At 42.0% G+C, this 26,254-nt stretch overlaps 1 protein-coding gene across 1 annotated transcript in view; it reads left to right on the top strand.

The window, feature by feature from the left end:
* Positions 1-26,254, top strand: part of LOC100954950 (kalirin RhoGEF kinase) — a 512,376-nt gene that overhangs the window by 212,547 nt on the left and 273,575 nt on the right. The window contains exon 3 of the mRNA XM_023516322.1: positions 1,542-1,656. Coding sequence (XP_023372090.1) covers positions 1,542-1,656 — 115 coding nt within the window. The remainder of the gene's footprint in view (positions 1-1,541; positions 1,657-26,254) is intronic.

Below are 26,254 nucleotides of genomic sequence, written 5' to 3'. Positions count from 1 at the left end.
TATAGATCTGTCTGGATGGGGTGGTGGGCAGTGGTGCTAAAACAGACATCAGGGCTAAGTCTCTCAATGGCCTCGATCTTGTTTGATCCTTTCTCCCTACAACTTCTTTATTTCTTCCTTTGCCATACCCTGGGTTGATTCTTTGTCAAGCCTCCCTGCTATCTGTGTGCCTTCTGAACTCCACCAGCAGAGGGAAATTTAATTTGTGAATTCACATTTGAGTGGGAGGCCTGGGAGACTCTGCCTTCCTTGTAAGAACTCCTTCTTCAGATGACGCTGCCTTAAGCTTCTTTTCCAGCACTGGTGATGGCTGTGCTGACCCTCCAGCTTTCTTCATGGCCCTTACTTGGGTGATCCCTGTGTGGCCCCAACTTGGGTGATGTTGGATTGTGCCCTGAGGTGTGGGGATATAACATCTGATCATGACACAGAGCCTGTAAGGTTGTAGGCACTACACTTTAGCTTTGTTCCTGCCTAACCTTCCTGAGAAACTAGGTTCTGCCTCTTAACCATGGCATCTATTAATAAATATGTTTTAAAATCATGTAATAAATAGTGACTAGGAAGCTCGGAAAGTAGAGGGGAAAAAAGCAATCATCTAAAAATCCCAGTCTTCTAATAACAGTGGTTGTCGCTTGGTATACTCCTTTTAGCTCTTTTAAACATGGTATTTAGAGTACATTTGTTGTGATCCTAGCATGTATGTGGGTACACATTTGCAAATATGCAATGATTAATATCTTGAGCTTCCTAACGTCTGATAAGACTCATGTGCTCCTATAGCAAGAATGGCAGGTGGGGGTAGTGCCTGTGGCTCAAGGAGTAGGGCGCGGGCCCCATATACCAAGGGTGGTGGGTTCAAGCCCAGCCCTGGCCAAAACTGTAAAAAAAAAAAAAAAAAAAAGGCAGCCATTGGATATTATTCAGATAATTAAAAATATATATTTTTTAAAAAGAATGACAGGTGGCATCTCAGGCAAGCAGGCAGGGGTGGCTTCTTGACTGTGCAGAAAACATGCCTTTTTGATGAATCTAAAACCTTCCAGTAATGCTGTCCCAGGATGGACACTGAGGTCTATTTCCCATTGTAGTCATTCATCACAGACACTCCTACCTCACAGAGGTTTGCAAAGAGAAGCAAACTGGAAACTATTTTTTCAAAGAATGTAGCACTTTCAACCAGCTTATTTTCTCAGTAAGAATAATTATCAAGAATAATCATCTCTACATTTGCAGAGAGCTTTATTTTCCAAAGTGTTTCCCCATGTACTGTTTCATCAGTCCTTGCAATAGCCCTGAAATGTGCCCACTGTTATTTTCATCTGCCTTTTATGGATGAGGCATCCAGAAAATTAAAAGATTTGTCCAAGGTCACACATTACCTGCATCCAGACCCACTGTCTTGTCCTAAGCAGTGACCAGATTTCTCTGGGAACCATATTTCTGCTTCTTCATCTAGCACTCAGCCAAAATTTTATTTCCTCTGAGGCAGACTTTCTAGCTGATTTTGTTAAACTCTCTCCTCTTCCTCCTCCCTGCAGGGGGCCGTGACAAGCGAGGCGGACCCATTTTGACCTTCCCTGCTCGCAGCAATCATGACAGAATAAGACAGGAAGACCTGCGGAAACTCGTGACATATTTGGCCAGTGTGCCAAGGTACGAAGAAGGCAAATGGTCTGCAGCGGAGGGGAGGAGAGGGAAGCTGGGTTGATGGAAGGACCTGATTGTTTCTGCCCTTGGAAAGGATTTTAATTATTCTTGGAATATTATCACCTATTGTTTGCCTTATTCCTCTCATTCCTATTGTTACTACTGGGATTCATGTGAATGGAGTAAGAGCTGGAAGTGGGATCTATGGGCAGAGATGCGGGTCCCAGGCTAAGAGGACCATCGTGGGGCTTGCACTAGGAGACAGTGTGGCCTAGGATGAGGTCAGGAAGCTGCTTTTTACTTCAGCAAATGAGAACTCAGGTTGATTCCACTCTGGCCTGCATAAGAGATTATTCTCAAAACTTCTGGCTGTGGATATATTTGTGGCTTTTGGACTTCAGGGTAAAAAATTCCACTTGTATTCCTCAGCTAGAGGAGGTCTTCAGTTTAATCTAGGTTGTGCGTTTTTAGTGGGGATGATATTGCCCTCGGGGGGGGGGGTGAAAATTGAATCATCGGGGTAGCAAAAGAATTTTACTTTTTCATGTATTAATTAAAGACACAAACACACACAGCACTTATATGTATATGTGTGGTATTAAAATTTCGTTGGGTGGCATGATTAGGGAAAAAAGGTTTAAAAGGCTCCATCAAAGCAGAGAGCAATAATGAAAAATGGTTTATACATTTTGAAAAGGGAAAGAAGAGGCCTTTGAGCTGGAAAAGCCCCAAGGAGACATCTAGGGAAATATGCGTCATGTTCTGCTCAGGGAGCAAGGCTGATGTGCAATGCTCACAAGGGTCAGCTCCCTTGCTCTAGCCCTGGTGGTCTTCACCATTCTCACCTTTGGCCAGCAAGGATGCTGCTCTGTCTCTTAGAGTAACCAAAGCCTGGAAAGTGTTTGTTGTGGCAAATAAGAAGCAGTGCCATGGGCTTCCAGCACCTTCATTGTGTCTCTGTGCATTTTATAGGAGAATTAGTGGATTACAAAGAGGTACTATGTATCCAGCTCTGCCTTTACTGGGATGCGTGGGATAATTTTTGAATGTGCTTATTAAGACTTTGCAGCAGGTGTTGAATGAGGCATGCACTATATTTCAGACAGCTACAGGAGAGACAAATATAAAGGGATTGGCTGATGGTGATGGGCAGGTGGTAAAGGGGATTTTAAGAGCAGTCGTCAAATGCTTGGAAGGATGTTGAATGGAATGGTGAGCCCTGAAGAGCTTCAGGCAGAAGACTGTGAACAAACACACACTGAATGGTCTCTCTCTCTCTCTCTTTTTTATGATATCCACTGGGGACCAGAAAAATAATAAAATGCTCCAGTGAAAGGAATTTGGGTTATATCCAAAGAAAAACTTCTAAACTTTGAGTATATGAGACAGTGAAATAAAGAATAGAATTTTTTTTTTCCTAGAGGTCCTTATAGAGAAGAGATATTCCTATCTATCTCAGAGGCAAGGAGATGAACTAAATAACCTATGACTGATACAGGTAATTTAGCAATTTAGCCATTGAGGGGCCAACCAGTTTTTTAAAGCACCTTTTCCAAGCGCGTGACTAACAGTTATAAAATCAGACATTTTCTAAAGCAATTTACAAAAGAAGTTTTCATAGGAACCCATCATGGATTCTCAGTTCTTTTAGAGACTGGGATCCTGGGAGATAGGAGAGGTACATTTTTCTTCCATGCATGTTCATCACATACCTGAAGCTAATTTATGCTTATTTTTTCTTTTGAATAAAAGGAAAAAGAGTTGGAAGAATACTTTTCTTCATTCAGACTTGTTAAGCCAAGAGGGGGACAAAATAGATTGGAAGCAATTAACAACAACAAAAAAAGATTTCTGCTGGTGTAAAGGGGACCCAGGTGCAGAGGGCCTGAGAGGAGTGTCATGAAAAAGAAGGAGAAACTGGCTCGGCGCCTGTGGCTCAAGTGGCTAAGGCACCAGCCACATACACCTAAGGTGGTGGGTTCGAATCCAGCCCGGGCCCACCAAACAACAATGATGGCTGCAACCAAAAATAAAAAAAATGGCCAGGCATTGTGGCAGGCGCCTGTGGTCCCAGCAACTTGGGAGGAAGAGGCAGGGGACTCGCTTGAGCCCAGGAGTTGGAGGTTGCTGTGAGCTATGCCATGGCACTCTACCCAGGGGGACAGCTTGAGGCTCTGTCTCCAAAAAAAAAAAAAGGAGAAACTATATATTGTCACTGAAGGAGTATACTAGATGCAGGCTCTCTGCTTCTCAGGTGGTGGTCGTGAGCATTGCATTGTAAGCACCTTGGAACAGACAAGGTTCTTCACAGGTACTGGCAGGTGGCAGGTGGCAGGCAAGAGTCTTGTTGCCACCTTCAGTGGGAAATATCATTCTGTGACACACGCTGTAGGTTCATCAGCAGTGCAAGTCCCTAGCAGGGTGTAAAGTCCACCAACTGGTCATGCCCACTGGTCACTTCCTAATTCTATTGACCACAAGTTTACACATGATGGTGGTTGGAAATGAATCTGGAACAGATTTATTGTTAAGACAATGAAATTTGGGCAGGAAAACTGAAGAACTTAATGGGCAAGAGTGTTTGCCACTCTTCTATATAGTTATAACTTTTAGGGAAAAGAGGACTATGAAAACGAACAGATAGATTAGATAGATTGTACTGATGAGAAGATTAGATTAGTTAGACTGTACTGATGAGAAGAAATTATTTATTGGGGTCATGATCTAGGATGCTAAAAAGACAGGCTCCCATTGAAGGTGGAGTGTTTGCTACAGACTGGTGTGATCAAGCTCGTAGGTGACATTATTCATTTATTCATGCATTTATTCATTACTTTTTTTTTATTGTTGGGGATTCATTGAGGGTACAAAAAACCAGGTTACACTTGATTGCATTTGTTAGGTAAAGTCCCTCTTGCAGTTGTGCCTTCCCCCCCAAATTATTCATTACTTATTTAACAAATATTTAGAGCCTCTATATGTCAGGCAGATTGAGGATTCATGGTTAGCAGGAATAGACATTTTGAGAAAGGGAAAAGCTCGGTGTCTTCCTCCCTAGTAACAGTAAAAGGCGGCCCAGGATGTGACTGCACTAGTAGCCTAGGAGATGAAGCAGCCAGCGGAAGATAAATAAATAAGGACAGATGTATGATGAAAGAGGAACCCACAATCTGAGGAGCCGGCCAGCTTGATGGCCATTTTTGGCACTGTTCTAGAATAGATGATTAAACAGATCATGGTGACAATTTAGGAATGAATAGGAAGAAATAGTCCCATTTTATTCTCTGCAGGCCAGGCCATATCTGGACCACTGCATTGAACTCTGGAAATTCAACTTGCCCTATTTTAAGAACAACATAGACCAGTTAGAGTGCCGTCCAGGGAGCCTCACATTAAGGTACCTGCAAACCGTGTCTCTGCAGATGAAGGAATGAGGGAGGTCTGCTGGCAGGCATGAAGATGGAAGAAAAAGTGATCCTGACTTCAGATTTCAGGAGCGCTTCCCCAGAGATGAGGGAAGAGGCAGAGTCTTTGTTGTATTAATGGGTAGACATTTAATTGCCAGATCATGGAAGAAGCCCAAGTGTCCATTGATCCACAAATGGATCAATAAACTATGGTATATGCACACCATGGAATACTGTGCAACCGTAAAGAAAGATGGAGACTTTACGTGGAGCTGGAAAATGTTCTTCTTAGGAAAGTATCACAAGAATGGAAGAAAAAGTATCCAATGTACACAGCCCTATTATGAAACTCATTTATAGCTTTCATATGAAAGCTATAACCTAATTATAGCCTAAGAATATGGGGAGGGGGGAGCGGAGGGGGGAAGGGGTGGAGGGAGGGTGATTGGAGGGATCACTTCTATGGTTTATCTTACAAGGGTACAAGTGAATCTTTCTAAGAGTAGAATATAAATGTCTTAACACAATAACTAAGAAAATGACATAGAGAGTATGTTAACCAGTTTGATGAAAATATTTCAAATTGTATATGAAAACACCACACTGTACCCCATGATTGCATTAATGTACACAGCTATCATTTAAAAAAAAAAAAAAAGACTTGGAAGTTTAGACAGAATTTGCCCATGTGGGAGCTGTCCAGCATCAATGCTGCTGCCTCTGAAGAAAGTGAACTTCTTGTGGCTAGAGACTGCCTCTGAAGAAAGTAAACTTCTTGTCGCTAGAGACTAGATGATCCTCTATTAGGGATGCTGTGTAAAGAGTTCTTCTACTGGCTTGGAAGTGGGCTTAGATAACTTCTAAGAACATTTCCTACCTTGAATTCTAGGTTTTTGCAATATTGGAAAAAGCATACGTCATACAATGTAGGATCTCAAAACAAGAGTATTAATACCTCCGTCAACACACAATCTTCTCAGGCTTCCCAAATAAGTTAAGGCCTGAGATTTCACTTGAGATCTTCTCTACACCTTAAAACCTATGAAAAGTGCTTTCTAGTCCCCTTGGACTCTGGGTGGGAATTGTGGGGACACTATCTAGGACCAAGGTTCATGTTGGGGGTGTGGCAGTTTGAATCAATTTTGAGTCACTCACTTAGAACCCATCTTGACCTGAGATGGATCCCTTCCAACTTCCCTGGCTTGCTCCTGATGTGTTTAGGCATCCCTCTCCTGGGTGTTCTTAAGGCGTTCAGTCATCTTGTTCTATGGAGTCATAGAATGTCAGTGTAGGAAGAGACCTTAAAAGTCTTCTAATTTAACTTCTCAACAACCCCACTGACTCAATTCAACAAATATTTATCGAGTGGCTAGTATGAGCCAGGTCCTGGACAGGGATCTTAATGAGGTCTCATGTTATCTTTCTTTACTGTCATCTACCCTGCACATATCTAGCTTTTTTGTCCTTCTAGCTTACTATCTGCTTGTAGTTACTTGTACATGAAAAGAGCGGAAAGGAAATACGTAGATACCATCAGCTGATGAATGTCCCTAGAAACTGAAAGACAGAATAGATATCCAACCTGAGAGAAATAAGTGCCCAGGCATAGCCCTCAGTGTGGATAATCTACCCACTGTGATTACTGGGAGTTGACTAAATGTTTGAAATAGGAATTTCTAAGTGCTGCATCAAGTAAAGAAGTCCTGGGTTATTTTCACTGCATTGAATTCCTCCTCTTCATCATCACTGTCATCCTGCTTTTTCACGATCATCTTGCTGCTACTCCTAAAGCTGCCAATTGATGTATCTGCCACTTAATCTATACTTAGCAGTGCCACTGAGGTGATGAGTGTTCCACCAAGGAATGCAGGTGTCATATTGGTGATGAAGGATGACAAGAATTAGGACAGGTTATTCTGTAATGCCAATCAAACCAAGGTGCCTTTATTTGCAGCTTATTATTTGATAACATTTGCTGTTGCCCCACTGATTTCAGCAAAAGATAAATTGGGCTTATCGCCAGCACTGTCTTTGTGCAGCATCACCAGAAAATAGGCATAAGGAGAGAGAGCCAGAAAGTTAAAAGAAGAGGAGTTAAAAACTGCAAGGGTTTCCTCCCGCTATTTTCAGCATGAGAGAGTGGAGCTATCCAAACTGTCATCATTGAATGTGTCTTGCTGTAAGGGCCTACTGAAATATGTTGTTGGCACCCTGCCCTTTGTTCTGGGATCATCAATTAAAGAAGAATACAGAGAGGAAGGGGAAAAATCAAGGTGAGGGAAGGGCCAGAAAATAGGACCAATGAGAACATTTAGTGCACATTGTTATTATTTACATTTACTTAAAACTCACACCTTTGAAAATCTGTTTTTAATTTCTTTTGTGGCTGACATATAAATGGTTTATAATTTCTATTACAGTTTCTACATTTGACACACATTTCTAGTAATACCAGTTAAGTGTCCCTATTGTTAGCTGTATGTAACACCAGCCCTGAAGAGCAAATAGTGTTCTATTATCCTGTCAAGGAACATAATATCACCGTAGTAACTGCTACTGTTGGTAATCGCCTTCCTTAGAGTCATATCGACTTTTGCAGAAAAAGGTGGGGCAGCTTCTTAGTATAGACAGAAGACATGGGACTTTGGATCCAGCTTCTCCATCTTGCAGTTGAGAAACATGTGGCCACTCAACCTGGGTAATTTGGGAAGACAGGGAACAGGGGGAACAACAAGGTTTGGATTCCTGAGGCATCTCAGGGCTACAAACATCAGGGAGGGGACACACGGCCACTGCTAAGAGAAAGGAGGGCCATGTGAGAGGCTGCCTGCCAAGAGCTGTGGCATTCAGTGGAAGACGTCACTCACTCATGATGACTGCCTACTTATGGACAGGAGAATTGACATCCTGACCCCACTCTCCTTTGTTCTCCTTTCATTATTCGTTGTTGGATTAATGTATCCAGAAGCCAGATGACAGGGGATCCCACTGATTTAGTCCACATAGGTCAGCCTTCCAGGGCACAGGGTAGTGGGGAGAAGATATAGAATTAATCCAAGGTGCAAATGGAAGAAATTTGGCACAGGGTGAGACTTTGGGCATATTATTCAACATTTATGAACCCAACATTCTAACTTAAATTGGGAAAATAGTGTATCTCACAAGGGTATTGGGAAGAAATTTTCTAGCAGTCTCTTTGTAGCACCTAGGACTCAGTAATTATTAGTCTCTAACCTTTAAAAGAGCTTAGTGAAGGTGATAATAATAACAAAAAAATTTCTATGCACATACATATAAAGCAATATTTGCTGCACATAAAGTCAGAGATGTAATGTCTATGAAAGTTATACAACATAATGAAATGAGCACTTGAGAGCCCACTCCCCAGTCTCAGAAGTAGGACATCATCTCATCTCTGCCTTTGATGCTACTCAGATCTCTTCAACTCCACCACCTCCTCCAGAAATAAACACTACCCTGAGTTTTATGTTTATCCTTCTATTGCTTTTTTTTATTTGGTCTACCATATGTTTTCATAAACAATATATTGTTTAGTTTTGCTGTTTTTTAAACCTTATAAAAATGGTATTATACCATATGTCGTTTTCTGTGATTAGCTTTTTTGAACTATTGTGTTATACAACAACATGGATGAATCCTCGAACATAATTTTGAGTGAAAAAGAATTTTAAGTTTGACTCTGAGGGCTCAAAACCAAATTATTAATTGAAAATTATGTAGCAGTCTGAGTGGACCCAGACCTGAGGGGCCAGCATGAAGCAGTGCTCAAGTGAGGAAAATCAATAATGATTATTTTCTCAGTACTTTAGAATAAATGTCATAAATTATATCAATATGAAAGAATAAGTAAAATTGTTTTCAATTTATTAATGATTGGTAGTAAGTAAGATGCAACTTACTTACTTCTTACTTGAGAAAGGGAAAGTCTTCTGTGGTCCAAGAAGTTTGACACACACATAAATAGGCACTGAAATAGAGGGTTGAACTCCGTGCTACGGACTCCCAGCAGGTAGAACATCCAGCATCATTGCTGGCTGAGGGTGAGGAGGCTTCAAAAGGGAGGTGCTCTCTGAGCAGAGGATAGAAGCATTAAGAGAATTTTGTCAGGAGTTCAAAGGGTAGTGGGAGTCCAGGCAGAAGGAAAGGTTCAGGGAAGGGCTGGGGGTGGGGCAGAGGAGCTCAGAGGACATTATGGGTAAGTTCCAGGAGCTCAGAATGGTAGAAGCATGGGGGTCGTTGGGGAGAGTGGCAGGGGATGGAGGAGAATGGCAGGCAAGAATTCCATGGGTAGGGTTAAGAAGTTCTACTGATAAGCAATCAAAAGCTGATGAAGAGCTTTTCAGTAGGAGAATGACGATTAAAGCTGCATTTTAGGAGATTCACTCTGGGTCCTGAAGATTGAATGGAGAAGTCTAGGAATGATGCAGTTGGAATAGTATAGGTTAAAGGTAATAATAATAATAACAGGTAGCATTTATTGATCAATTCCAGGCACTGTTAGAAGTATTTTACATGTATGAACTTACTTCTTTTGGCACTTTGAGATGGGTATTCTTCTAATTCCCATTTTACATATGAGGAAACTGAGACTCAGAAAGTTAAGTAACATGCCTATTGGCACACAGCTAGTAGAATTTGGAGGCAGATGGTCTGGTACCAGGGACTGAGCTTTCATCCATGGAAGAGAAGAAGGGGCCAGGATGAAGGAAGTGGCAGTGGTGGCAGACTGAGGGGACTTATTTGGGGAAAGTAAGAAGGTAGATGACTCTGAAGGATGGGCTAAGACTACATTAGAACAGAGGGATGATAAGGAGGTGGGGAGGCACACAGATAGATGTGGGCAGGGACCACCTGTGCTTCAAATGTATTTTCCCGAGGGTCCTCATCAGAGCATCAGTGTGAAGTGCAGGTGAGAAATGCAGGTGGCAGTTTTCTCAGTCCTGGCCTTCTGCTGGGCAAGACTGGCTGTGGGTGTGCAGGACTATGGAGGTGGTGGGGATCGGGGTGCAGGTGGGGTGATTCAGAGTTCCTCCCACAGGTTTTTATGTTCATTTTAGATGGGTAACTCTGTTCATTATGTTCGTCAACTGTAGTCAGTCACCAAATTACACCAAAAGATACAGGGAAAAAGCAAAAATACTTGGAAACTATTTAGAGAGATGACTGAAAGACTGTCAGTAGCAGGGACCCTAAAGCCTGGCTTGGTGGGGGCAGTCTCTGTTGTATTCCAGGAATGGTCTTCCTGTTCATTTTACTTGGGTCACTCACTCGCCTGTTGTTCCTAGCTTCTGCATTGCTCTAATGTCAGAAGCATAGTTCTAGAATTAGTGCTCAACTAATATGCATTTTGAAGTTGTACCACTTCCATGGCCCTGTCACCACTGTAGGACTTGGCAGGTGTGTGTATCACTGCCTATACAAACCTGATGGGGCTGAGGGGCCAGAGGGTTCATGGAAATATGGTGAAAAGAAACCCATAGCAGGGAGTGGGGGAAGAGCCAGCTGTGACGCTTCAAATGTAGAGAGCCAAACATTTGTGATTCCCTAGAGAACAATAACAGGAGCGACCAGAGACGGAAACCACTTGGTCGTGAAGGAACTGTGAGATGCAGCTCTGGGTTATTCCTGGAACCAGTAAATGCCTTTGTGTGACAAATCAAGGACCCAGTACTAGAAAAAGAATTCCTAATAAGAGGAGGTATTGTTTCTCCTTCATATGCATCTTGCATTTGTACTTGTGAAAGGAACTTTGAGGATCAATGTGGATTTGGTGGGAATGGAACTGTGGATTAGCAGAGAAGGCAAGAATGGGTGCAAGGTAAATACTAACACTTGGAAATCATAGGGAGGATTCTAGCTCAGGAAGAAGAAATCTCAAAACATTTCCCCTCTGGAAGGAGAAATGTGCACGCTTGCTAACAAATCTCCTCACTACAAAATAGGCATAAAGAGATGACCAAACACAATGGTAATGAAGATATGTGAGATAACACATCTAAAGGCACCTAGCCCAGGATTCAGCACACAGAAGGAGGCAACGACAAGTGGCAGTTTCTTTCCCTTCCCTTGCTTGACAGAAAGGACCTTGTTTTTTCACTTGTTCTTAAGGTTAGGGTTAGGGGTATGATTAGGATTAGAGACAGCAGTGATAGCGCTTAATGGCCATCGGGTCAGAAACACTGAGTACGTGTGTAATAAATAATGAGTGAATATATGTGCCTAAGCGTGTGACAAACTCTTGGCCTATTTTTAAAATTAGAAAACTATGTTTTTTTACAAGAGAAAATAAATGTAGGAAATATAAAGAATTTCTAACAAATTGCTCTGTACCACCTAGATATAATAAGCTTAACAATAAATACATTAACATATTTCCTTCCTGTTTTTTCTATAAACAGAATTGAATTGTTTATTCAATCTTGCCTCTTGCTTTTTTCCATTTAGCATAGTATTTTTGTAACATTAAAAAGTTTTCACATAAATAACTTGTCATGGTATGCATCATATTTTAATCAACTGTATCATTAGACAATTAAGTTATTTCCAGACTTCACTGTTATAAATAATTCTCAGTAAATGTCTTTGTATATAAACCTTTGCCTATAGCTCAAGTGGCTTTTAAATAACCCTCAGTTAATGTCTTTGGATATAAACCTTTGTCTATATCTTAAGTGGTTTATTTGGGATAGATTTGTGGCCATCATGGACATATTTTTTTTTATAGTGGTGAAACAAGTCACCAAATTGCTTTCTAAATTTCCCAGTTTATATTTCCAGTATGATTTGCCTTAGACTTCTAATTCTTTACATTTCTTCAGATTTATGTTTATTTGTTTATCATTGCCCAGGCACCACTGTGTAAACATTGTTACCACAATAATCAAGAAACTCTAACTTAGGACCATATGTATTATACTTGAACCTTTAAGCTTTGGAAAGTCTAAAGGAATTGGTCACAGAGCCTGCCTGGTGGGGTCGCCTCAACTAGGATTCTTTTTAATTTCCTAAACTAATGTAGCCTCTTAACAGGGCTCATGCATTAAATTAGGACTTGATATGAAATCTGGAAAGGGCTTGATTGTTTTTCCCCATGGTGAATCTTTAGTTTTGCATCTGAATGTGTTTCAACTCCTTGGCTGCTTGTGTAGTTAGGCCCTGGATTGGCTCAAAGTGGTTGTTAACCTCCTTTGTGCTTATCTGAACTGAGGTCCTTATCTGTCTTCCACAGAGAAAGTTAGGCCTCCTTAAAGTTTGTGTCTAGGCAGCAATGTCAAATGAGCCTCCAGAGCAGTGCTTTTCAACTGGTGTGTCATGTGCCGTGAGAGGATTGTAGGTGTGCCACGAAAATTTTTAAAGATTATTAGTTAAATTATTTGTGAAAGATGTTCAAAGCACAGTAAGTATATTCTTTTTTTTTTTTTTTACTTGTTTTTACTTTTTTTCCTTGATCAACATCAAAAACATTAAGTGTGCTGCAGTAGGTTCAAGTGTGCTGTGAAATAAAAAAGGTTGAAAAGAATTACTCTATAGCTTAGATGTGGTCATTTAATTTCCATTTTAGACTACTGGAGTCTGTGGCTCATCAAGAACAGGCTGATTTGAAAGCTGAAGTGTTTGGTGTCACCTTGATTAGGTCAACTTCAGTATGTCAGGTGAAATAAGATCTGATGTGTTCAGATTTTTCTGGAGTTCATGCTGGGTAATCAGGATGATGTAAATTTAGCTGGGATTCATTGGGTTGGAATATTGGAAATAAGGGAGTAACCTGAATATAGATGCTGGAGAGACAGCCTTATATTGAGGAGAAAAAATGGGTGTTTTCTTGGTAGGTTCTAGATTTGAGGATGTTTCTCTCTTCCCCATTGAATAATAATTTTCACCTGTCATTGATTAGATCTTGTTATGTGCCCTTCACCAGTGTTGGGAGTTATGTATGTTTTCAGGCATGTATTAGATATTGATACTTCATGTTATGAATCTTAAGTTTTGTAGAGACAATGCCTTTATTATATACACTTCTGGCAATTTAGGTATGCTGCCACCAAGTGGTAGAGCATCTAAGTTCAGCTGCCTAAGAAGATAGGTGGGTTTTGTCAGTCTCCAAATAGTAATTAATATTCTGTTCTCTCCTTATTAAATCTTGTATTATCTAGGCTTACACTTTAAAATTCTTTTGAAACACTGAAATTTAAGTAATCCATGATCAACAATTATTTTTCTTAAACTACAAAATGGGTTTAATACAATCTTTCTCAAAGAACTATAGTAAAAGTTAAAGAAAATAGTGTTTATGAAAACTTTGTGTGCGATAATTGCCAGTTGAAATTGGGAATTTTATAAAGATGCTAATTTTGAGAAAAAAATAAATAGCTAAATAATGAAGTGTTTCTATAATTCTTAACTCTCATAAAAATAAATCTTTTTAAAAATTAAAACAGAAACAAAAACAGCCCTTCCTATTGGTTTGTCTTCAGTCCTAGGTAAGATCTGAAGTCACAGTGACCCAAGCATTCTTGTCTCTTAGAACTCCCACTGCCTCTGTCGCCATTTTCATCAGCCACAGACATTGAATATAAAACACTGAAGATAGTTTGTCTTTTCAAGCCTTCTCTTTCAGACACTATTTTCTTTCCCTGAACATGGAAGATGAGAACAAGAAAAACATCATCCCCTAGGGCTTTTGTTGCTAAAAGTGTAACTCTGGTGAATAAGCTCACCGGTTGTAGAAAATGTCCATACCAATCTGGCACAGTCACTTATACTGAAAGCAGGAGGTCCCCCTCACTGCTCTCTCCCCATCTCATCTCTTCTTGGGTTGCTTTAGATAAAGATTTCCTCAGGATTTCTTTTTTAAGAGTCCATCATTACCTAAGCAGAACAAATTAGTTTAACAAAATTTGAAGATTTTTGAGTCTAGAAATCTCATTATAGAGTAGGGATGGGTGCCATCACTTCCTCAAGATCAGACTGTCCACAGAGCTTTCTCTCTGATAGAGGGTAAACCTCTTGAGGGGCTGGGGGTAGGTCTTATTCATACTCCCACTTGTGCAGAGAACCACCTGCAAGTTGGCTGAATGCAGTTGGACTAGGAGCTCCCCAGGGGGAAAAGGCAGAACTTTACTTTTACTTCTTAGATGCCTCAGGACCAGTGCCAGGGTCTCTCAGACATGAAGTTCCTGAAGCCAGACTGAGGTCTCCTTTAGGGTGTTCTCTTTGCTTTGTATGGGGCTTGCCCAGGCCACAGGGCATGCCCAGGCCAGGGGTGAGTGAACTGGCTCTGTGGCAGAGAGGGATAGAGAGCCCTTTGCTAGAGGATGAAGCATGCAGATGCCAGTGAGGGAACCAGGGGTGGACTCTGTCTCACCAAGGAGGTGTATTTCTGTTTCTAAATTGAGCGAGTATGACAGCCAGCCCCATTTCTCCCGGAACCCAGACAGGAGTACTTTGTCATCCATAGTGACTCAGTGAGGACAAATGTTTTTCCGGATAATTCACTGACGTAATCCGAACTTGTGTCCTGATGGGCCTAGTCTCTCTTTCCTTTTTTTTTCAGAATCTCCCTCCTGCCTCCCTCCCTTCCTACTCGTCATTTGTTCTAGGTCAAATGAGGACCAGCCTTTGTTTTGAGAGTTACTTAAAAATTCTCAAAATCAGTATATTTCTCTCTCCCTCATCTCTCAGACTGTTTTGTCTGAGCTGGAATTTTATCTGTTCCCATAATTGGTAATTCATGTGCCAGGTTTTGGCCTGGTGCCTGAGACAAGGCCTGAACCTGGTGCTGTGACAGGCTTTAGCTTAGGTCCCCAAACAGGAAGAGAATGTCCTCAATCCAGACCAGACCGTAGGGTGTTTTCTTTTGCAGGAAATTCAGGCTTCAGCCTTATTTGCTGAAGAGAAACTCCCTGTTTTGGACTTGGAGGAAGGCAAGACCATTCCTCACCCTCATGCAGCTTGGGCTATGATGGAATGCTCCACCAGGGTGACTGCAAATCAGTCCAGATTTAATTCTGTGGATACAGAGGATAATTGTTTAGTTCTCACACATAGCAACTCAGAGGGAGTAGTAAAGTGATCTTTTGGCTGAACTTGCAGACTTATAGGGGAGGAGGCCAAAGGAAAGACCTAGTTCTTGCCCTCAAGAAGGCTTGTGGTTTGGTTGAGGTTCTAGGATCCACGGGAAAAGACGAAAACTGAGTTTCCAAGGCAGTAGTCAAGTGAGCATACCAGTTAAATTAGCTGTTTTCAACCTGTGGGTTGCGATCTCTTTGGGGGGTTGAACAACCCTTTAATAGGGGTTGCCTAAATTCATCCTGCATATCAGATATTTGCATTATGATTCATAACAGTAGCAAAATTACAGTTATGAAGTAGCAATGAAAATAACTTTATGGTTGGGGGTCACCACAACATAAGAAACTGTATTAAAGGGTTGCAGCATTAGGAAGGTTGAGAACCACTGAATTAAATGGACTTAATCAGAAAGAATTTGAGATGAAAATGTGACCTGGATTATAAAGAAGTAGCTGGATTAGAATCCTGGAGCTTAAGGCAGAAAGGTGTTATAGAGGTCAGCCAGGCTGACTCCTTCCTTTTAAAAGTTTGGAGTGCTGTCCAGAGGAGTATGGTGATGTACTCAGGGCCACCCCACTGTCTGGTGGTCTTGCTAGTGCCAGGTTGTCAATCCTGGGCTTGCTGCAACTGTGCACTTTCTTGGGACAGGTACAAAGTCTATGGGACAGTAGGGTCCCCAAAGCAGCATGCACAGGGGCGAGGGTTTCCGGGCATCATGAGTGAAGGGATTCTTCCACCAGCATGTGAGCTTTCAGGGCCTCTGAGCAGCTGAGCAGCCTAGTTAATTCTGGTTTGGAGCAAAGACCTAGAACCCTTGGTGCTGGCCCTTCCTGTTCCATTTCAGATTCCACACAAGCCTCCTGGGGTCCTCCACTAACTCTTTTTGATGTGACTTACTGTTCTCTGGTTCCCATTAGTGCCTAAGACATCACAGGGTTTTTCTTCCATGTGAACCATGGGCACTTCTTCATGCCAGAGCATAGAGGTGTGTCACAGGGAAGGGAAGCTGGCTGTAGGCTGAGGGCTGCCTGCCCTGCTGGGGCTGGAGCCACTGCACTGGTTTGTAAAGCCAGTGGGTATAGCCTAGAGGGTGGGTTTGTATGAAATGTAATGTTGGTGGGGATGGCTGTGTCGTGTGCTGCAGGCAAAGAGCACTGGGCTTTCTTACAAAGAGACTGCTACTTAAGGAGAGGGAGGAGGAAGGGAAGAGAGGGGGTGTGCACTGACCCACCCACCAAGGGCTGTTTCCTGGAGGAAGTGTGTGGTTTATTAATGAGGATTCCACCTGCCCTTTGAGGAACCCAGAGCCCAGCTGGAGAGTGGGGGTTCCTGGGAGAGGGCCGAGCTGTGGCAAGAGAGTGAGAAAGAGTGGTGGTGGCAACAGGATAGGTTGAGCTAGGAGCATGGCTGCTGTATCTCCTGGCCAGAAATGAGGCAGCACCTGAGTTGGGACAGCATACATGCCACCATTGCCACCTCCTGGGGTCCTATCAGTTCTCTAGCTCCCTGTGTCTTATGGTGGGGTGGGCTGAGGCACTGTGCTCACACAGGTCACAGTCTTCACAATGTAGATTCTATCACTGGTCTGCTACTCACAGATGCACGTGCAGTGATTATAATGGCATGTCTTAAGTTATAAAATGAATTGTTTTCTTTGTAGTGCAACTGTCGGGGGGAGAAGGAACAAATGGAGAAGGCTAGAGGAGAGTGGCCTTTGCGGTTTGTTGGAGGAGGGCTCAGGAAGGTGGGAGGGCAAGTGTGGAGAGGTTGTGGATTTGGGTTTCCAGTTTGTTTTTTGCCCTCTGCTGTTTTAGTTTCTATTTCATTTCTGCTTCATGCTCTGAATGGCCCAGGAGGAAGGATTGGGCAGTTCTGTGGGAGGGTGAGAAATAGGGCAGGAGGCTACTGTCCTGAAATAGTTATGTTAGTTTCCATCCTATCTCCACTCAAACCCACCCCTCTGCCATCTTCTGACTGGCCAGCCTGGACTTCTAGGAGCAATGGCTGTAGTCCTAGAGTTTCTAGATCTTAGCTCTACTCCCAGGCTACTCTGATTCAGCAAGTGGGCCTCTTCCTTTGGTGGTTGAAGTTGTGTTTCAGAGCCTGTGAAGCTATAAGATGACCTTGCTGATTGACAGGTACATCAGGATTTGTGCAGCTGACCCAGGCTAGCCCCTCTATGTGCAGCCTTTGAAAGACTGTGTGCATTCACCCAAACTTATGTCACCCATGCCTTTCCTGGAACTCTCTTTGGGAGCCCCTGTCACTGGTGGCATGCTCTTTCAACTATTTGTGGGATGGCAAGTCTTTGTTCTTTCTGAGCTAACTTGATTTTTAAAAAATGTTTTGTTTAAGAACAGCATTGAAGACAAGTTGGTGTGTGGATGCAGAGATCCTGCTGTGTGTTTTTAGGCCTCTGGACCTGTTACATTATAGCCATATGTGGAGAATGCTGAGCGTAACCTCAGAGTCTGAATCTGCCTGTTTAACACTTCACAACGCCCTGTATAGGGGAGAAAAAGAGAAATGGCCACATCCCACATCCTTGCTTCTGGTATTTACAGAGAATTTTTTTAAACAGGCTTATTTGGGTGGATTAGGCAGCAGACTTTAAAAATCTGCAGTTAATGTGTTCTTGGGACTCTGACAGGCAAGAGTTGAGTTTGCTTTTGGCAAACTTGAGGGATGTGACAAGGCCTGGAAATGAAAATGCAAGTCTCTTCCACCTTCCATTTAATGGTACTCAACTTTGTACCAACCTCTACATCAGAATCACCAAAGGGAACTTTCATAAACTATTAAGTAGAACTCCAGACCAACTAATCAGAATCTCCTTACATTATGGAGGAAGAATTGAAGTATAGATTTAGAATAAAACATGACCTTTGCACCACCTTCCCCACTGCCTCCACTGGCCCTGGAATCATGGGTCAGAGGGTTAGAGGCAAAAGATATATTGTTAGGTGGGTAAAAAAGACACCAACTCTTTGGAACAGTGATGGCCTGGGAAAGAGGATGGAGGGTGTTTTCCACCAGTTCTGGATGGATTAATGTTGGTCCTGAGGGGACCTCGATGGCCGAATCACATCTTGACAAAAAGTCAGTGGATAGTGGGTAGTTCCTCTTGATGGAGTGGGGAGAGCACAGGACAGGCAAAGAGCGCCTTCCTGCCTCTCTCCTGCCTCTGGAAATCCAGCCAGGGGACATCCTTCTTGTGAAAGACAAGTTTAAGAACTGTCTATGGGAGCAAACCATCATTCACTATACATTCCCAGAAGGTGGCTCAATTCTCTATGAGGGCTGCTCCTCTAATGTTCTTTTCACTACTTCTGTTGATACCAATTAGAAAGCTTAAAGCACGTGCTAATGTGTCTTTAACACTTTTCTTTAACACCTGCTGATTTCTGGTTGTTTAGAGAAGTGGTTGTGGTCTGACTTGGGGCAGCTGAGAGCTGCTAATGCTGTTAGAATAGCAGTGCCTGGTGGTGGAAAGCAGATTAACACTGATCAGGTTTAATGAGCAGGCCTTTGAGCAAAATCTCTACCCTCCAGCCAAAGACTCTCCCCCTGTCTGAGAATTGCTGGAGAACTCCCACATAGATGGGTTAGGGAAACAGTGTTCTCCTTAGAACTCCAGGCTTTCTTTCTCCTCTATTATAAACTAAAGAACTCAGCTCATGAATTGATTTCAGGGAGACATAGAAGAAAGTGTGAAGTGGATGACTTGTTTGGGCAACTTTTCCTTCCTCCCTTTTTTATTTCTGCTTGGGGTAAACAGTCTACAGGTGTTTAAGACTGTCCAGGGACCATGGCAAGACTTCCCCAGATCATTCCTTCAAGCCACCTTCACTGTTCGTCCTGTAGGCCCAGAGCTGTGTTGGCAGGGCCAGGGCCCTTACTTTGCTTTGTCCTTCCTCTCTGTCATTCACTCCTCAGTGACCAGTCTAGCTCCTTACCTCAGTGCTCAATTTGTCACTTTCCCTGGACACCTTAGTGAGTATGTCTGATTTGGAGGTTAATTCTGCTCCATAACAACCCAAGCACTAGGCCAGTGGTTCTCACCTTCCTAATGCTGCAGCCCTTTAATACAGTTCTTATGGGTCACGACCCACAGGTTGGGAACCTCTGTACTAGGCCTTCCTGGGCCCCACACCAGGTGCCAACTGAACTACATACCCTAAGGAGGTAAGCAGAAAGCCTTGTCTCCTTGGCTGGCCTGCCTGGGTGGTGCTCATTGAAGATCTCTGCTCCCCTACTAGCCATCTGGATGGATAGATGTTATATTTATTCCAACAGCTGTTTCAAGTGAGAATCTGCCAGACATTCATAGAAATGGGATAAATCTCAGGTGGAATCACAGGATCTGGGGCAGATAAGAGTCAGGCCATCTCTCTGCTGCCAGAGCACAGTGGACATCTTGGGCAGGACGGTCCTCATTCCTGAGTTAGGGAATTTAGTACTCACACAGGTTACCCTGAGCCTCCAGGCCAGGTTACTGGATGATTGCTTCTTTAAGGGAGAAATTTCCTATTAGTTCTAGAGTTGTCATGGCTTAGTAAAAGATCTGGAGTAAAATCATTGACAGTTGGGTGCCTGGCCATTCCTGGTGACTTAAAACAACTTCCCTGAACCTCAGTTTTCTTACTATAGGGTGGGATGGATCATGTGAGGAATAAATATAGTAATGCATATAAGATGTTTAACACTGAAAGCTTTATATGCTCAGTAAATGTAATCTCTTATCATTAATGTTTGAATGCGTCCCATTTTTACCAAAAGCAGCTGCTTCAGGTTTTAGTAGTTTGACTCTCACTTTATATGTCTCTCCATCTTGAGATTTTGAGGCCCTCAAGAGCTCCAGCCAGAGATGGCTGCTATTATGCTTCCTTACAGAAGTCCACAACTCCTGCTTCCTCCAAGGTGGAGGAGCAGCCCGCACACAGGTTCTTTGCCTCCTGGGGACCTTTGCCTACGCTGTTTCCTTTTCCTGAGTTATTTTCTCAATGTTTTTTAAACTAGTCTATTCTCATAGTTTAGGTCTCTGATTAAATGTCATCTCCCTAAATGGCCTGTCCTGGCCACCTAAGTTCTTCAGACTTGTCATAATTTACATTTATTCTCTTGGAAGAGAATGTAACCTTCATATTTCTGTCTTGCTCACAATTATGGTACCTAGTACAGGGCTGGCCACAAAGTAAATGATAAATATTTGTTGGATTAATGAAGTAATACGTAATGTGGTATATTTATGTAATACCATATTACTTATGAAGCACTTTCATAACTAGGTTCTCCTCTGAAAGCAATATAAACCTCCATACAGCCCTCTACACCTAGATCTATCAGACCTGGATCCAGCCCTCCCATAGTTCACAGCGCAGTGGGTAAAGAGATGACTCTGGGGCAGAAGATACGGGCCTGGGACCTAAAAGACAGCTAGAGAGATACCCAGGACTTGCTCAGAGTTTGAGATAAGGCTGTAAGATCAGTTGTATGATATGAAGTAGAAACTCTATAGTGGTTTCATGGCAATTTAGAAGTAGAGAGGGAAGATCTGGAATGCAGATCTTTAGCAGGTGTCTAATTGAACATAGTTAGCAATATTGGGGAGGGAAGCTATGCCATTCTCCTTAAGCCAAGAGAGGAGAAGCTCCGTCTTCGCAAAGAGAACCCAACATTTACTCCAATGGCAGAAATCCTTCCAAGCCTATTTTGGTAAACAATTAATTACTTCATTAGAGAGAGCATGAGGCTGTGGACAGAGAAACTTGCTAACATTTTCAGCCCTATATGGTATAGCTATTAGTTCACCTTGCAAATTTTGTTCTTATTTCACTGTTATTCAATTATGTGTTTTACCTACTATTTATTAATTCATATCCTAATGTCTGATTTAGATAAAGTGAGTCTTTATTGTTAAACTCTTATATATCATACCTAAGAGAGTCTAAATGTTGTCCTTGAATTACCAGGAAGACTCCCTGGCCTCATCCCAGAATTACTTTCATCAGAATATCTGGAAGTCTTCCCTGAAATCATCATCTTTAAACAAGTATCCTGTGTGATAAAGTCACTAAAGTTTGAGAAGCATTGGCATAAAGTGGTGAAAATCCTTTTTTCTTTTTTTGAGTTAGCACAGGCTTACTGAGTGAAACAACCCCATGACATTTAATGAACAAAAGAGTAAATGGTCTAGAACTGAGTACAAGAAACAGCTGATCAATCATCTGGTCATTCAATATACGTTTATGACTTCTGGGCCCGAGAGCCCTGGAGAGTCTATGAAACAGATCACAGCTCAGTTTGAAGGGACTGTAATTTATTGTAAAGGGTGAGAAGCTGGCCAAGGGGCCCCATGGGGGCCTAAGGTTCAGTTGGAAAGTTAGTGGAGTGGGTGGTGACAGAGGCATGGAGCAGTGGCTGCCTCAGTCCTCTCAAACAGCGGTATGGGAGATGGGGATGAGTGGATTTAAAGGCTGCTGCTCCAATACTGTTACCTTTTCATGCTGCCATCCTCAATATACAAAATGCAAGATTCTGCCCCTGAAATTTTGGCTTGGGCTAATAAATATCTTTGAAAAGGCAAATCTCCTAAGGAAGGAAAAGGAGGGCTACCTGTTAGTTATATTCCTGCTTTCTCAAACTGCCACCATCTGAGCACTGTGAGTGAGAAGGGAAGAGATCTGGGAGCATGGAGCCCTGGGGAGGGCAGGCTGGGAGCCATTATGGGGCTGGAGGAGCCAAAAAGTGCAGTGCAGACCCTGGCCATTTCTGGAACCTGGAGATGAGGTCAGGGAGTAGGAGTGCACCACACAGCCTTGGTGACATTTCCTCCCCATCATTCCAGAGATCAACAAGGAAGACTACTTTCCCTGCTCCAGCATTAGTTCTGGCTCCAGCACCCACTGAAACCACCCTGATCCATGGGAACATGACTTCTTAGTTGCTAATGCAATAGTTCTGTTATCAGATAATGGCCTACCTCTGCAGCATTTAACATTGTGGTGCCTTCTTGAAATCCTGTCTTCCCTTATTTCTTCGACTTCAGTCCTTTCCTGGTTCTCTCTCTCTCTTTGTACTTTTCCCTAGGGTTCATCTACTTTGCCCTTTCATTTCTTAAACATTGATATTCCTGCCAGTTCTACCCTTGACTCAGAAGATGGTTCTGCCCTTCCTCATTTCTGCTGGGTGATCTTTCACTTTTGTGCCTATTAATTACCACTCATTCATTCATGGATTTATTCATTCAGCAAATGTTATTGAACACCTACTATTTGCCACTTGAGTGACTCCCACGATGCCCCAAATTTCCAGCCCAGGTTTCTCTTTTAACCTCCAGACTATATATCAAATTTCCTTCAGAATTTCATGTGTGTATGAAATCTACAGTTGCTGTATCTGTGGGTTTCACATCTGTGAGGATCAAAACCACCATGGATACAGGCGGCTGACAATATATCATATTTACATTATTATTTATAACACAATAATAAGAATAACTGTCTTAGGCTATGTTTCTTAAGATGAGGATTTGGATATAAAGGATTTAAGGGCCTGCTATTCAGGAAAACTTTGTAAGGGAATGACAGAAGCAAAATTGGGAAAGAGGAAAGACCCAATAAGAATGGGGTCTCAGATAAAGTCTAGCCATAGCCTTTCTAGGGGACTAGGGAGGTGAGGAGGCATGTATCACACTTTGAAGTTGCTCTATTCTGAGGTAATGGGGCTAGGCTTTGGCATACCTGTCCAAGAGAGGCACTGGCCAGCCCTAGGGCAAGGATTTAACTGCCTAGTTTTTTCTTGGAGGAGTAGTGCCCATCAGCCAAAGGCAAGCCTTCACAGGCATAATCTGACAGCTGCAACACACTCTGAGCTGAGGACAAGCACAGTGGTCAAAACAGGGGCCCTGGGTGGAGCACCAACAACATCTCCTGCAATAGCCAAGACTTTCAAGGTACAAACTATGGGTCTGGCACCATCATAAGTGCTTATGCATATTAACAAACTTAACCTTTTCGAGAACTCTGTAATGTAATTTCTAGTGTTATTCACATTTTATAGTGTTGAACTAAGGCACAGAGAAGTTCCACAGTAAGCAAGTGATGGAGCTGGGATTTGAACCTAGAAAGTCTGGTTCTTGTTTCTGTACCCTTAACTGCTATGTTTCTCAGTGTATTGAGTCTTCCTATGTACCAGGCATGGAATCCAGCAGTGAAAAAAAAATACAAAAATGCCTGTTCTCCTTGAGGTTGCTTTCAGTGAGGGAAGACAGACAATAAATAAATGAAATAAATGGCAATAAATGCTAAGGAGAAAAATCAATCAGAGAAGGGGAGTAGGGACAGGGAACAGTTGTACTTTTCCAGTAGGGTGGCCCAAGGAAGACTGTGTTGAGGAGTTACTTTAGCAAGGACCCAAAGGAGGTAGTTTCTCTGCTTCTACTCTCACCAGTCCTCTGAGTGGACCCCAATTTGCTCTCCTGGACAGCCGGGGGGGGGGGTCATCTCTGCAAATCATCTGATTGTGTTCCTTCCCTGAATCGTACCCTCCAGTAGTTCCTCATTGCCTTTAGGATCAGTCTATCTCCCTGCCTTTATAGGTGCGTTCTGATTTGAAGCCTGCTTCCACTTCACACTCTTCTCATGCAAGCCATTGTTCTAATATTGTGGTGCTCACATATCCTTTGGATATTTAAAATTAACGTAGCAATCTAACTATTAAATAAAACATGTTTTGTCCTTCTATCTTGACAAAGGCCATCTTCAAATTTAGATTTTTGGATGAGGCTGAGCTCCCAAGCCTAAACATGGCTACACAGAGATCAACCCACACCCATGGTGGTTGTGACCATTTCCTCATCTGTCCACTCCCCAGCTCTGCCCTGCATGGAAGGGGGCCTCATGCATGTGAATGGAAACCTCAGCTCATACATTGTATATTCTAATCACATCCTTGCAAATAGCAAACCTTTGCTACCCTTCAGGCACAGGGATACAAATACAGGTGGTGTTACCTGCACTTGGGAATTGGACCCTGGAAAGAGATACCCATGGGCTCAGGAGTAGGCTAAGAGCCCTTTGGCCAGAGTTTTAGGTACTAGAAGGCTGGTCTAGAAGCAGGGGTAAAGCTGTAATATCTGTAATAGTTCTTTCTGCTTCTCTAGCTATGTCCCTTACTCGAAACCAAATACACCTAAAGTACCTTGGCAGATTAAGCTGTTTTCATAGAAAGATTAGTTCTCAGCATTCAACCACTGGGTGTCTGTCCTCATCTCCTGAGTTATTGAGAATACCTTAGATAATATTAGCATATTATCTATATATGGGATTATCAATAAATCCTCCAAAGTGAGCCTTAGTCTAAGTGTGTGCCAATAGCTCTAAGCTCTAATTTTTGCTTTTAGTTGTCAGAAATTATTAGTTAATAGAATATAGTCTGCTACTAACCACCACCTTTTAATAATGGGATGGTCAACCTCCAGCTCTTGGTAAAAACACTGAATATTTGCAGTTAGGGGCAGATATTTCTCATGTCAGCATAATTTTGGCAACAGGGGTAGAGTCTGAGGAGCAGGGAAATCAGAAGACCATTATCTCTAAGGAAAGGCGAGATCCACAGTTACGGTGTAGAACCTGACGTAAGGGGGCATGCAACAAATGCAAGTCAAGCTAAGCTAAATTATACTCATTAAATCCACTAGAAAACCATTAAACCCTGACAGAAAAATGGATAAAAGGATGGATAATTCACAGAAGAAACATTTATAGTCCAGTAAGCAATAGCTAGTCATCAAAGAAATTCAAATTTAAATGTAATGCAGTCTTTTCCTTGGAAAATGGGCAAAGATTTTGAAAGTTCAGTAACCAGTGCTGGTGAAGATACAGAAAGAGGTCCTTTCATACATTTCTTGTGGATGTGTAAGTTGATATACCTTTCTGTAAAGCAGTAAAGAGAATGGTTAAGTTATGGGACAGGCATAAGCCATACTATATCTCATTAAATAGAATAGTTTCAAAGATACTTTAGATACGAGAAAAAACTATTACAGTGAAAAATAGAACACTATTTGGTATGAAAAATATATGTACAAAAGAGATTAAAAGGCAATATGCTGGGCTATCAGAAATTTCTACCATTAGCATCTTTTATATAGATCTTTGAATAGTTTAGCTTGTCTGTGATTATCTCTTAGAAGGGGAAAGAAATCATATAATTTTTTTTAAAAGGCACCTTGATTTAAGACAAGAAGGCAGAAAAATTTATTTATCACAGACCTTGGCCACTTGTTTTAATACATGTCAGAGAAGAAAAGGCAAGTCCTTTCCTTTGTGATGTAGGATTTTGGGAGAATGCTCAGCCTTCCTCTCATTCTAGAGAGAATCCCCTTACTGGATAATTTTCTATCTACCAGGAAAGTCTAAGTAAGCTGCCTGTGCTTGAGGCATTCACATATGCACAGGAGCTGTGGACTCTGCACAAGGCTGTAACATTCTGATCACTGGTTGAGAGTTGAGAGTGAGCTCGAAAAAAGGTTTTTGTTTCTTTTTATGGCCTATATCCTCCAAAGTGTAGCCTTAGTCTAAGTGTGTGCCAATAGCTCTAAGCAACTGATATGTAGTGTGTAGTAGGCACATCTGAGGATCATGAAACACACACGGTGGTTTAATCAATTGCAGTCTGTGAAATGGGAAATTAAGCAAAAGACCCTAAAGGAATACACTGGTGTTTATATAAAAAAAATGAATTAAATGAAGTCTATTTTGAGTTATAAAGGAATAGGCTAAATCAAAAATAAGAGAAGGAAAAGACCCTCTAAATATCAAACATAATTTTTTTCCAAACTGAGATGTTAGAACTATTTACTTTTGTTTCTTTTTTCTGATTCTTAGAGTTATAGTTGAAGTTGGAGTGTTTAAATAAACTTTGGTGCTTAATAATTTATGTAGTAACATTTTGATTCACTTTGTCTGCTTATATCTTTGTTTTCAAGATTGTCACTGTCACTTCAATGTACCTTGATTTTAAGAGTTACTCCCCCATCAACTGTCCTCCCTTAACATCCTGAAATGTTTATTTCCACACTGTGACTTTTTTTTTTTTTTTTT

The sequence above is a fragment of the Otolemur garnettii genome, unplaced genomic scaffold, assembly GCF_000181295.1.
Source record: "Otolemur garnettii isolate 467f Iridium unplaced genomic scaffold, OtoGar3 scaffold00089, whole genome shotgun sequence".
Lineage (NCBI taxonomy): Eukaryota > Metazoa > Chordata > Mammalia > Primates > Galagidae > Otolemur > Otolemur garnettii.
This window is presented reverse-complemented; position numbering and strand designations above follow the sequence as displayed.